The 13,344-nt window shown below is 52.0% G+C and overlaps 1 protein-coding gene across 1 annotated transcript in view; it reads left to right on the top strand.

The window, feature by feature from the left end:
- Positions 1-517: 517 nt before the first annotated feature.
- C23H6orf132 (chromosome 23 C6orf132 homolog) overlaps positions 518-13,344 on the top strand; it is a 34,813-nt gene continuing 21,986 nt past the window's right edge. The window contains exons 1-2 of the mRNA XM_027524545.1: positions 518-852; positions 11,613-11,719. Of these exons, the coding sequence (XP_027380346.1) occupies positions 708-852; positions 11,613-11,719 (252 nt within the window). The 5' untranslated portion in view covers positions 518-707. The remainder of the gene's footprint in view (positions 853-11,612; positions 11,720-13,344) is intronic.

The raw sequence follows: 13,344 nt of genomic DNA, 5'->3' as shown, positions 1-13,344 counted from the left end.
CATCCTGCATTCTCTTTGGAGCTTGTCAACGAGGATATTTTCCACCCTAGTCATCAGATTGGGACACTAGTTTATTGCTTTTATGTATCGCTTTTCCCTTTTTTTCCTATGGGCATTTCCTTACAGGCATGGATGATTCCCGGCCCACTCTTCCAGGGCCTCTAGGAGCCATCGGCGTGCGCGCTGAGGCCAGCCGCCGCCCCAGTGCTGGACGCACGAGTTGTTTCCCAAGTTCTGGACTGTCCTGGTCGCGAACCGCCTTGGAAGCGGGGACCTGGCCCGCCCCCTCCCTTCCTCGGGGGGAGAGGGCGGAGGAAGAGGCCCGGGAGGCGACCGCGGGGAGGGTGTGGGTCGTCTCCGCGCTGGGCGTGGGCTGGGCGAGGTTCCCCGGCCCACCGGGACCCGCCAACAATGGCCAGTTGTGGAAGGAGGCGGCAGGAATGCAGCCGGGGGAGTCGGGCGGCGGGGCGGCGGCGGCCGGGGGGCGGGGCCGGGGCGCAGCGGCAGCCTCTTACCTGTCCAGGTAGTTCGCATTTCTCGGAGAGCGGCGGCGCCCCCAGCACCTGCCTCCCGGTGCGCGGGCGGGGAGGACGGCGCGGGGCATGGCCTGGTAGAGGCCCCCCGGGAGACGGTGCGGAGTCCAGTCCCGAGCAGGGCAGGCGAGGGAGGGACGGTCCTCCCTCGGCGCCCGCGCGGCCGGCGGCAGCATGAAAAAGAACCCGACGGTGCAGGGCACTTTCAGCAAACTCTTCGGCAAGAAGCATGCCAACCCGCCCGCCACTTCCCTCTACGCCACCAACCCTCCCTGGATCTTCACCCAGGAGGCCCCGGAGGAGGGGACCCGGGGCTTCGGTGAGTGCGCCCGGGAGCGGGAGCGCGCGGGGGCCTGCGCGTGGTCCCCCACCCCAAGGGCGGCCCTCTCCCCGGGCTCTGGATGATCCGCGGCGGCGAGGGCGGGAGACTCGCCAGGGCGGAGGGGGAGCAACGCGTTTGAACCTGTGAGCTGGCCCGGCAGGAGCCTTCGGCAAAGGGAGGTCTCTGGGAAAGGGAAGGAGGGGCCCCTCCCCACCGCAAGGTCAGAGATCTTTGAGGGGGAGGCCGCATCTGATCCTTGTCCCTCTCCCGAGGTGTTTGTTTTCCCTCCTCCGAGGAAGTTATGTTTGTTTTATTGTTGCTAGAAAGGGCTCCCGGGGTTTGCGGTACCCTCCCTCACCCTTCCCCCAGCAGTTCTGTTGAGTCTGAAGCCTTGCCTGGATGTGAGGACTTGGGGATGGTCCCTTCAACCCCTACTCTTTCCTCTTCCTCTGTTCCCCCTCTCCCAGTTCCCAACCGGGCCTCGCCTGGCCTGGCTTGTAGGCAGAGAAGGAGCTGCTATCTAGGTGCCCACACACCCGCCTCTACCCTGAGGAGGCCCAGAGCTACTGCTTCCATCAGGATAGCAGGCTGTGCCAGTCACCCAGTCTCTTTCTGGGATCACAGGCCCTTGTCAGGTCAACCCCAGGTGCCTATGAAGCACCCCCTGACTGCCAGCCACCCTTGGCCCCTGAATCAGGTTGATGTGTCTGCAGGTATTTGAAATCATACCTGCCCTGCCTTTGGGCTCTGCCTGTGGGTCATCTGATCACTGCATCTTTCTGCAATTTGTACCTTCTATAACTGAGAGGGAATCTAGTCGGGTGAAGCCAGGAATTCACTTCTTGTGTCTGATCTGAGGTTCTGGCCCAAGGAGGGTCACCCAGCACTGCTTTAGCTCACCTGCCTTCATTGTCACCCTGTTACCTTCACTGACCTTTATGGCCACAGTGAGGGGACGCCCAGAGGATGTCACAGCCTCACCCCCTGCTCTTGGAGTCAGTTTAGCCCCCAGCTTTATCAGAAGCAGGACACAAGACACCCAGACAGGAGAGGGCAAATGAGACATTGCCTCTCTCTGACCGAAGGATCTCCGGCTGGCTGGTGAACAGAGGTGACCAAATGCCGTTTAGCCCTTTCTGAGCCTTTGCTATAAAAGAGTAAGTGCAAAAGGAACAGAGAGGTGACCTCTGATTGGAACTAGCATGCAAGCTGAGAGAGAAGGGCACCCAGCATTTCCAGAGCAAACAGCAAGAGCAAAGGTGGGAGGGCCAGGGCAGTTTGGAGGCAGGGCTTTAGGAACTTAGCAAACACATGTGTCCTGCCAAGTACAGCTCTGTAAGGCCTAAACACCTCTCCTCGCCTGAATCCCAAACATTTATTGACCCCTTCTTAGGTGCAAGGTACTAAAGTCCTCCTGTTGTTGACTTGTTTAATCCTCATCTAGCCTGTGATGTAGGGACTGTTATTCCTGTTTGACAGATGGGGAAACGGAGGCGCAGAGAGGTTAAATAACATGCCCAAGAGCACACCGCTTTAAATGATCGAGCCAGGATTTTTTTTTTCTTCTGTTTTTAAATATTTATTTATGGCTGTGCTAGGTATTCGTTGCTGCACAGGCTTGGGACAAGTGGGGACTACTCTCTAGTTGGCGGTGCGAGGGCTTCTTACTGTGGTGGTTTCTCTTGTTGCTGAACATGGTTCTAAGGTGCGTGGGGTTTGCTAGTTTCAGCTCCCAGGCTCTAGAGCACAGGCTCAGTAGTTTTGGTGCACGGGTTTAGTTGTTCTGTGCACGTCCCAGATGGGGAATCGGATCACCACTGAGCCAGGGAAGCCAGAGCCAGGATTTTCTTAAGTGTACAGTTCACGGATTTTTTTCTTTTCTTTTTTTTTGTAGACTTATCAAGTTGTGTAATTGTCAGCACAATTCAGTTTTAAAACATTTTCATTGCCCCCAGATTTCCCTCATGGGGCTGAGCCAATATTTGAACCCAGGTTGTGGGGCTCCAGAGACCACACTCCAGCTTGCAGAGGTGACTTTGTGGAAGGTATGAATGAATGAAAGTCACTCAGTCGTGTCCGCCTCATTGGGACCCGGTGGACTGTAGCCCACCAGACTTCTCCTGGAACTCTCCAGGCAAGACTACTGGAGTGGGTAGCCATTTCCTTCTCCGTGGGGCCTTCCTGACCCAGGGGTTGAACCCCGGGTCTCCTGCATTGCAGGCGGATTTTTTACCATCTGAGCCACCAGGGAAGCCTCGCAAGTGGAAGGTAATCAAGGGGGAATTTGGATGGAGAGGCATCTACCTGAGAACACCTCCCCCCACACTCCTTCCCCAAAGGGAATGCCTTTCTTGCACACTTATCTACATTTTTGCTTTACATACTTTTGCCATAGGTAAATTCCCCAATATTTTTCCTACTCCGAACAGACTTCTGGTGGGGTTAGTAAAGAGATGTGGGCATGGTGCCCAGTCACCTCTGGCCAGCTGCTGTCTCCACCAGCAGGGCTTGGAGCCCAGGGAGCCTCCCGTTCCCTAGGGCACAGCTGGGTCTCCAGCTGACTTAGCCTGCTTGCACCACGTGGAGAGCTGGGAAGCAACGCACAGCCAGCAGAATGGATCTCCAGTGTTTCCAGGGTATTTCCCGGGCACCAGTGGGTGTAGCAGAAGTCTTTCTGCTAAGCAGGACATGTGTTGGAGGCAGGGACAGGAAGGACTAGTGTTGAGGATTCTCAGATTTGATGAAGACCTCAGACCTATTTTGGAGTCCACCTCTGTTAATAATTGGGGACCTGGCCACTCTCTGAGCCTCAGTGTTTTTTGTTTTGTTTTTTTTTTTGCTTCTGTTAAGTGGGTCCAGCAGTCTGGTGTCCAGGCTCCTTACAGAATAATTGCTTGAATTTTGTATATGGCAGTGCTTTGAAGAGCATTGAAAGGAAAGACACTAAAACAAGGATTGGCAAATTACGGCCCATGGCCTGTTTTTGTAAATAAAGTTTTATTAGAACATGCCCAGTCACACCCATCATTTGCATATCTTCTGTGGTTACCTTTTTGCTACTAAGGGCAGAATTGAGTGACTGCAGCAGAGACAGTGTGGCTCACAAAGCCAAGAATATTTACTAGCTACCCTTTACAGAACAAATCTGTCAACTCCTGCATGGTTTATTATTATCAGGGCATGTCTAGCTCTGAGCACTTCCTGCTTCAGTTCCTCCTCCTAACATTGCTGTAGACCAGAGGAAACTGATCTGTGAAGCGGTCTCAAAGGGGTTGGAATTAGAGTTTCCTAGGGTCCCTGTGTCTGTGATGTTCTCTGCGATGCTGACAGTATCCATACTCTTGGAGAACAGCTGGTAGGATGCAGAGGGAAGAAAATCAGTGGGGAGTATGTAAGGGAATTAAGAAGTACGCACTTGCTGTTTGGCTACAGTCATGTAAAAATCTGTTTGCACAAGGGTAGGCTGGGTGCAGCAGGTAAAATGCAAACAGTCATGTGAGTGTGGTGATGGGTAGATTTTTCCTTACAGGAATTCCCTGGTATTTATCCAGTAACTATTAGAAGCCCTTAATGCAATTGCATTCCTAATGAAGCCTAGGCCTCCCGGCTGGGCTCACGCAAGGGTCTTAAAAGGCCACACAATTGTTTTTAAAGTACGTGAGAAAACAGAGATGTCGATCTTTCTAAATCTCACGATAAGGGACTTGTTGCAGCTGTGGCTGCAGTGGCTCTGGACTCCTCCCTTGGCTCTTGGATTAGTTGAGCCAAGCTTCCTTATCTTCTGTCACTCCACCCCACCCCACCAATAGGACACCCTGCTTGCTAGGGGCCCTTCCTCCAAAATGTAAGTCACCTTCCTCACAACCACCTAGGATGCTTATTTGAGATGCAGATTCCTGGGGGCCCCACCTGAGGTATAGGAAGTCAGAATCTCTGGGCTAAGACCCAGATTCTGGACTTCACCAACTGCCAGGTGATTTTTTTTTAATTAATTAATTTATTTGGCTGTGTGGGATCTTTAGTTGCGGCATATGAACTCTTAGTTGCAACATGTGGGATCTAGCTCCCTGACCACGGATTGAAGCCAGGCCCCCTGCATTGGGAGCACAGAGTCTTAGCCACTGGACTGCCAGGGAAGTCCCCTAGGTGATTCTTTTGTATGGGAAAATTTGAGAATCCTTCCCCAGATAGAGCTGGGCCGTTCTCTCTCCCACTGAGGACTTCCTGCAGTTCTACATAAATGTATAGTGCCTATCCCAGTTCCTTATCCACGAGAACCCCTGGGCGTTCTCCCTAAGGTGGCTGCTGGTTCTACTGGTCCTGCTCCTGGGGACCTCGTGTCTCAGGCCAGGCTAACAGGTAAGAAAGCCATGAACTCATGGCGCTGAGCACATATTTCTGGCCCAGGACAGGCTGGCACCAGCCTCCTGAAAGGAAAGATGACCTGTGCGTGGCAGGGGTGTGAAGGAGATTTCTGTTTACTCCCATCCCCTGGAGGTGTGCTGTGGTTTCACACACACACACACACACACACACACACACACACACACACCGACTCTGCTGTCCTATTATATAAGCTCCTCTTGTTCCTGTAGTTCAACTTAGAAAGCCAGGCCCTTCCTTGACCACTGTAGGCTACAGGGTGCCCCTTTTCTCCCAGCCAATAAATTAATGATAATAATACCATCATCATCATTATTATTTTTCCCCCTCATGCTCAGTCATGCCCGGCTCTTTTTCGACCTCATGGATTGTAGCCCACCAGGTTCTTCTGTCCACGGGATTCTCCAGGCAAGAATACTGGAGTAGGTTGCCATTTCCTTCTCCAGGGGATCTTCCTGACCCACGGATTGAACCCATGTCTCTTGAGTCTCCTGCATTAGCAAGCGCTTATCTACTGAAACAAACACCATGCTAAAAACTGTTTTCTCAATTGAGGAAACACTCAGAGGCTGTCAGTCTGACTCCAGGCAGCTCAAAAATTAGTGCATCCAGTCACCCGGGACCTTGTTAAGATCAGATTCTGATGCACTTCGGACTCGTTCTTAGGTGAAGTTCACCAGGGCTGTAGGCTGTAGGCTGTACTCTGGGGAGCGTGTCCTAGCCTGGAAGCAGGCGGGGTTGTAGGGGGTGCCTGTTTGTTATGCTCCTCCTCCCCCAGTCCCCAACCCTGAGGCTCCTCCCCACCGTGGTCTCCCCTCCCCTATTCTGTGGCTCTCCCAGCCCAGCCCAACTCCACCTTCCGCGTCCCCTCTGCCCTTGGACAAAGGCTTCTCTCTGGCACCCTGGGTCAGACCTGCTGAGACTTGCTGGGACACACCAGCCTTTTCAGGTTCCTGTCATGTGGCCCTGTTAATTAGCAAGGAAGGGCCTCATCAGCCGTTTGTGGGTTACATTCACATGGGGCCCCCTAGCTTCGTCCCTGAAAGTCTGGGGCTCCAGCCAAGTGACAAGGATCCCATGCCCTACCTCGGTGAGGTGGAGGTTGGGGCCTGTTTTGGGGTTCTGGGTTACTCTGGTCAAGGTAACAAACTCTCCCAGCTGCAAACCCCACCCTTTTTAAGCACCTGGAATTTTTTATTAAAAAACATAATATTTATTTATTTATTTTTGGCTGTGCTGGGTCTTCGTTGCTGACTTTCCTCTAGTTGCAGTGCACGGGTTTCTCATTGCGGTGGCTTCTCTTGCTCTGGAGCACAGACTCCAGGCCACGCAGGCTTCGGTAGTTGCAGTGTGAGGGCTCAGTAGTTCTGGCTGCCCGGCTCTAGAGCACAGGCTTAGTTGCTCCACGACATGTGGGATCTTCCCGGATCAGGGATCGAACCTCTGTCCCCGGCATCTGCAGGCAGATTCTTTACCACTGAGCCACCAGAGAAGCCCCAAGCACCTGGAATTTGATGAGACCTGTGGCCAGTGCTTGTGGGTTCATGTGGGGGCTCCTGGCAAATTGGGACCCCGCGCTGTCACCCCAGCCTTCCTCTCAGCTCTGCTAGCTTTTTTCTCTCCCTTGATTTTGGGAGGCTTCTCCCTAAAAGATCCCCATTTGGCGGAGGGGAAACCCAGCCTGAGCAAGTGCTCAGAGTCCTCGAGTGCTACCCGGAGGAGCTGGGGCATGACCTCAGATCTGATTCCCGGATGCATTTGTCTCCTCCAGACCTCACCAACTCTTCAAGCTCACTGGAGAGGAGCAAAGGGATGTCGAATCCCTGCTGCGCTGGCTGTAGCCAGAGGGAATTGGATGCTAGAGTCGGATTGCCTGGACTTGAATCCTGGCCTCTTTTTCTCACCAGCTGTGGGACCCTGGGCCAGGGACTTAACCTCTCTGAGCCTCAGTTTCCTCATCTGGCAATTGAGGATAGTAAAAGTGCCTCCCACACAGGTGTGTGAAGAGGGATGTAAAGAGAGCTTAGAATGGTCCTAGCTCATAATACTGTGTATCAGGTATCACACAGTTACATAAAAAAATTACGTATCACACAGTTACAAAAAAAATTATTTTGTTTGGCTGTGCCAGGGCTTAGTCGCAGCACACTCTTAGTTGCGGCATATGGGATCGAGTTTCCACCCAGGGATCGAACCCAGGCCCCCTGCATTGGGTGCCTGGAGTCTTGGCCACTGGGCCACCGGCAAGTCCCAGACAGTTACATTTTTATCATTCATTTCCTCTCTAGTTTGGACCTATCTAGGATTTGAGGAAGGAGCTAAATAACTGTCCTGGACTTCAGCCTCCATGGAGACCCATGGGCAGCTTTGGGGCTGGGGAGGAAGAGCATTTTGTCAGGCTTTCAACCCTGAGTTCTGTGAGGAAAGAAGGCCCAGTGAGAGGTTCCTCCTTTTGGGGAGAAGCAGAAAGGAAGGGCTGGGAGTGAGGCAGCCATGGGTACCCTGTCCTCAGCTCCCCCAGAGCTGGCGGTTCCCCCCTCCACGTAACACACACACACACACACACACACACACACACACACCCCGCGCCAAACCGAGAAAACTAGGTCAGCCTATTTGGGGAGAGGCAGTAAGCCACGTGCCATGTGTAGGGCACCCCCTTATTTGAGCCTGGAGCTCAGCACTGCAAGGGGGTACCCCATTTGGGCCCTGGCACCACTGCTGCTCTGAGACTTTGGGCCAGCACCCCTCACCAGCCATTCTGGGCCTCAGTCTCCCCATTGGCACAGAGGGCAGCCCCAAGGGTCCAGACTCTAGAATTCTCCCTGACAAGGGAGCAAAGGGCCACCCGCCTTCTGGTGGCTCTGCCCCATTGGGTAGAGTTGTCCAGCCTCCTCTCTGTCAGCAGCTTTATCTCCTGACTTCATCTCCCTCAAGAGGCCCTCCTTTATCTCCTCTATTGAGGAGGGCGCTTCCCAGAAAGTTATTCTAGTGTCCCTGAGACTGATCCCAGCAGAGTTCATTTACTTCTGCAGGAAAATCCCCAACGTTTGATTCTATTGTCTTTCTCTTTATTTTGGACCTTGACCTTGAGGCTCAGAAAGCCCCAGCCCTGACCTTGAACTCTCGGGCATCCCAGCTTATGGCAGCGGTCACACTTACCCCGCTTGCTGGTGTGACTTGACCAGCTGGGAACTGTGCCCGGGTATGAGGGGCCCAGGAAAGTGTATCAGGTTCTAGACACACCTCTTTTTCTTTTCTTTTTTCCCCCTTGAAATAACATACATTTAATATCTCATAGTTCTGTAGATCAGAAGTCTGATCTCACTGGACTAAAATTAAAATGTCAGCAACACTTTGTTCTTTTCTGGAGGTTCTAGCAGAGAATGCTTTCTCTCCTTTTCCACCTTCTGCCTGCACTCCCTGGCTCACGGCCCCTTCCATCTTCAGAGCTGGCAATGGCCAGCTGAGTCTTTCACACATCACACCACTTTGCCTCTGCTTCCCTCATCATATTTCCTTCCCTGAATCCCAGCCACACCTCTTAGAACTGGGAAAGCAACTTGAATTTCCAAGAGGTGCTCCCGTGGAAGGGAGCCACCTGGGCCTTCCACGCCTGTCTCTACCAGAGCTGCTCCCTTTCCACAGGTATTCTAGAGAACAATCATATTCTTAGAAATGGTTCCCCAGTTCAAAATAACCACAAACCAACCAAGACAACAGTGCCTCAGAAGATGGGCTGAGTCATGGAATCTGTGGGCTTCCCAGGTTGCTCAGAGGTAAAGAATCCTGCTGCTAATGCTGGAGACATAAGAGATGCAGGTTCGATTCCTGTATTGAGAAGATCCCCTGGAGGAGGAAATGGCAACCCACTCGAGCATTTTTGGACAGAGGAGTCCATGATGTTTAAAACAGTCAGACACAACTGAGTGACTGAGCATGCATGAAAGATGCTTAGAAGCGTGCCTGACCCATTACAAGTGTCCAATAAATTCTACATGGTATTATATTATTACTGCTATTATAGTGATCAGCTTGCCAGGTTGCTTGCTTCTAAAACTCCTGTGCTTAGTCAGCTCAGTCGTGTCTGACTCTTTGCAACTCCATGGACTGTAGCCCACCAAGCTCCTCTGTCTGTGGGGATTCTCCAGGCAAGAATACTAGAGTGGGTTGACATGCCCTCCTCCAGGGGATCTTCCCAACCCAGGGATTGAACCCAGGTCTCCCTCATTGCAAGTGGATTCTTCACTGTTTGAGTCACCAAGGAAGCCCAAAAATACTGGAGTGGCTAGCCTATCCCTTCTCCAGGGGATCTTCCCTACCCAGGAATTGAACCAGGGTCTACTGCATCACAGGTGGATTCTTTACCAGCTAAGCTACCAGGGAACCTCTAAAACTCCTTGGTACACAATAATAGTAACTATTAATATTGTGGTAACTCAACTGCAGAGAGGATGCTCCCTTGACCCCAACACTGGTACAGATTTAAATGAAATAGTGAGAGGGAGGGGAGCATGCCTGGGTTAGTCCCCACCCTACCCCATGTCCTAATAAGGGGCCAGGCAGCCATGGACCTGGCTGCCAGGTCAGATCTAGGTCCTTGGTTTCAAAGCCCTGTCTAGAAAATGTCCTCGGAAACCCTGGTGTCAACACGCTGGTGAGACATTAGAGCCAGTGAGAACTGGGTGGGCTTTAGTGTTAGTGGTTGGAGGTGTGGTTATCTCTACTATTCTTGTTTCTGATTGGGCCAAATCTACACTCTTACAACCTCCTTCTCCCTCCCCACCCACCCCCTGGCATCTTGGTCTCCAGGCCCAGGCGTGGAGCCTGGCAGCCACACTGGGAAGTCGGGTTTGCCCGGAGTGTATGGGACAGGGCAGTGCTGGGAACTGGAATTTCCAGGGACGAGGGGAAAGCTTGCCACGTTGGTCCCTCAGAAAGGTGGAGAATCTGGAATGTGCCAGCCAACTCTCTGCCTGGTAGGGCAACACACAAAGGTTTCTGAGTCCCATTTCTAAGATGCCCCCTGGAGCCTTCATGTCATATTCAAGGCCCTCTATGTCAGATCTGTAAACTTGTAATTTCCTCCTAAAGTCACATACAAGAGGAAAATTAATCACCATTCATCCAATGGTGATTAATAGTTTCAGTTAGTAGGATACTAGTTTCAGTTAGTAGGATACTAGTTCATGGAATTTTGACTTTTCTCCTCTGTCCTCCCTGGCTAAAGAGGAAGTCCCCCATGTCCCATAAATGGAGAAAGTCCTCCTTGCTCATGGCCCATGTAATAGGAGGTCTGCAGTGACTCCTGCCTCTTGGAGGTGACAGTGTGAATCTGGGGCAGGATGGGAAATTCCCATCCATGTGTGCTAAGAGTCATGAGGGCGATTGGTTGAGAAAATGTGACTAGCGTCTCACTCCCTCCCACTCCTGTAGAAACAACCCAGAGCACAGGGCTAGCAACTAGAGGAAGAGAAATGTTCTGTATCATCTTTCTACAGGGGACAGAACCACATTTGCTGGCCCCATCATTGCTCCCATTGTACAGATGAGAAAACTGAGATCCAGACTGGTTATATGACATGGCAAGTCCATGGCAGAGCTGGGATCTGTATTAAATCAGGTGAACCCTACTGTCCTATTCTTTCTGCTCTGCCCTCAAGGACACCTCAAATGGAGCCATGACCCCCAAATCATTCATGGTTTGGGGGCTAAAGAAATCTTGGGTTAAGGACTTCCCTGGTAGTCCAGTGGCTAAGACTGCACTCCCAATGCAGGGGGCCTGGGTCAATTCCTGGTCAGGGAACTAGATCCCACATGCTATAACTAAGAGTTTGTATGCTGCAACTAAGACCCGGCACAGCCAAATAAATAAACAAACAAATAAAAGAGATCTCAGGTTAGCAGAGTCCAGAAGGTGGGTGCTGAGCTACTGGGTGGCCTCATCTGCTCTACTAGTTTCAGATTAGAAATTCAAACACTTGAGAGAAAACAGCTTGTTTTCTTCCCTCTCTCAGAGATAAGCATTAGCTGGGGCCTTGGCCAAGCTCTCAGCGCCCCCAAAGGAGGGTCTTGTGGGAGTGAAGGCTCAGATACCGCAGTGGGTGGATCAGGAGACAGATGGCAGCTGGGGGCTGAAAGCCCCAGGAGACCCCGAGAAATCACCCCTGGAGTCCCTCGCAGTGCTGATTCCGGTGGCCCCATCAGCGCACGTCCACCTGTAGGATCTTGTCATGAAGAGGCGCCTGGCAGGGCCAAGCAGGGGCCACCAAGGGGTTGGTTGTCCTTACTGGGAACTGCAGGGCAGACTAAACTCAGTCGGCCCCCATGCCCTTGATCCCCAGTCATGGTTTCCCCCGTCTTGTCTCCTCTAGATGGGATCTATTATGGAGACAACCGGTTTGACACTGTGAGTGAGTCGGGAACCGCCACGCTGAAAGCTCGGCCAAGAGTCCGGCCCCTGCTCACCTTTCTTCCGCTGGTGAGTACGTTCTGCCCTGAGGTCGGAGGGTCTGCTCTGGGCGGGCCACCTGGGCTGCCACAGAGAAGGCGGCCCCACCTGCCCTGGTCCAAGTGGTCATCAGCCTCACCCTCTGTCCATCCTCTTCCTTCCTGATGCCAACTGAGGGTGGCTACTGGGAGGAGGCATGGCTCACGACAGGAAGGCTGAGATTAGGGATGTCAGCTCCTTTGAGTCGAAACCTAAGGAGGGGTTATGGGGAACTTGAGTGCAGAAGCAACGCAGCAGTGGGTACCTCCAGCTCAATGGGATTCCTATTTTACACTCACCGGGGGCTGCCTGCTCCATGCCAGGCCTCGCATAGGATGCTGGGATTCAGAGATGATTGACCCAGGATTGCTCAAGGAACCCTCTGCCCAGTATAGGGGATAAATCAGTAAAGAGACTGTTAATACATAGACCAGAGCAGGAGCAGCCTACCTAGCCACAGGGATTGGTCAAGGAAGGCTTCTTGGAAGAGGTGACACCGGAACTGTCTCAAAGGTCAAATAGCAGTGACCCTTGGGAGAAGAGCATGTGGACTGCTTTATTTGTGGGTCTGAAACTGCCAGAAACCAAACACTCCCTTCTGGAGCCTGTGATTGGGCTTTTGTTCTCTGACAAGGGAAAGAGACTCAAAACAACCTCCCCGTGACTGGTTCTATTTACTGTGACGAGAGCTCTGGCTTTTCCAAGACAGCCTAGGCCTGTGCTGTCCAATAGAAATACAATGCAAGCGTCAGGTATAACTATTATTTCTAGTAGCAACATGAATAAGAAATAGGTAAAATTAGTCCAGAGATGATCATTTCAACATTTAACCAGCGTAGAAGGTACGACTGAGATGTTTTACATTCTTTCACACTAAGTCATCAAAGTCTAGCGTGTCGCACTTCGAGCACACATCCTGCTTCTGAGCAGTGACATTTCAAGGGCTCAGTAGCCACTTGTGGTCAGTGGCTACCATATACAACAGCCCAGATTTAGACCTAAACAGCCAGCCTCATAAATTCTAGGTTCATTACCATCTGTGAGACCTGGGTCCCAGTTGGGACAGTGACATGGGGGTCACAGCATCTCATGCTTCCATGAGGCTCTGTTCTGCCTCAGCTCAAAAGGCACCAAATCGTGATCTGAGTTTTCAGGGGCCCATTAGACCTCACAGCACCCAACACCTTGGTCCCCCCACCCACAAATTCTGCCCAGCACTGCCTGGCACAACCACCTCCCTTGCACCATCGTCAATTTTTTTCTGGTTGTTCAGCCTCGCCACAGACCTGAGATTCTAGATGGGAGAGATTGAATCTTACATTCTCCTTGCTGTGTCCCCAAGGCCTGTATGTGGAGGGCTGAGCATACAGACCGCTGGGCATACGGCTTTAATTTATTTTCCGCTTACAAAAGCAATTCACGGACATCGCAGACAAATACAGAAAGTACACCACCACCAGTGAAAAGGTATAAAGCAAATGAGTCCACTCCTCACTGTTTCCAGAGATGCATAAAACTGTTTCCAGGGTTACCGCACCCATATATGCAGATGAAACAGTTTTGAGATTGTCTGTCACTAGAGGTGAATTTGATTCTCTCCCTTCATCTACCGCATA

The sequence above is a fragment of the Bos indicus x Bos taurus genome, chromosome 23, assembly GCF_003369695.1.
Source record: "Bos indicus x Bos taurus breed Angus x Brahman F1 hybrid chromosome 23, Bos_hybrid_MaternalHap_v2.0, whole genome shotgun sequence".
Classification (NCBI taxonomy): Eukaryota; Metazoa; Chordata; class Mammalia; order Artiodactyla; family Bovidae; genus Bos; species Bos indicus x Bos taurus.
This window is presented reverse-complemented; position numbering and strand designations above follow the sequence as displayed.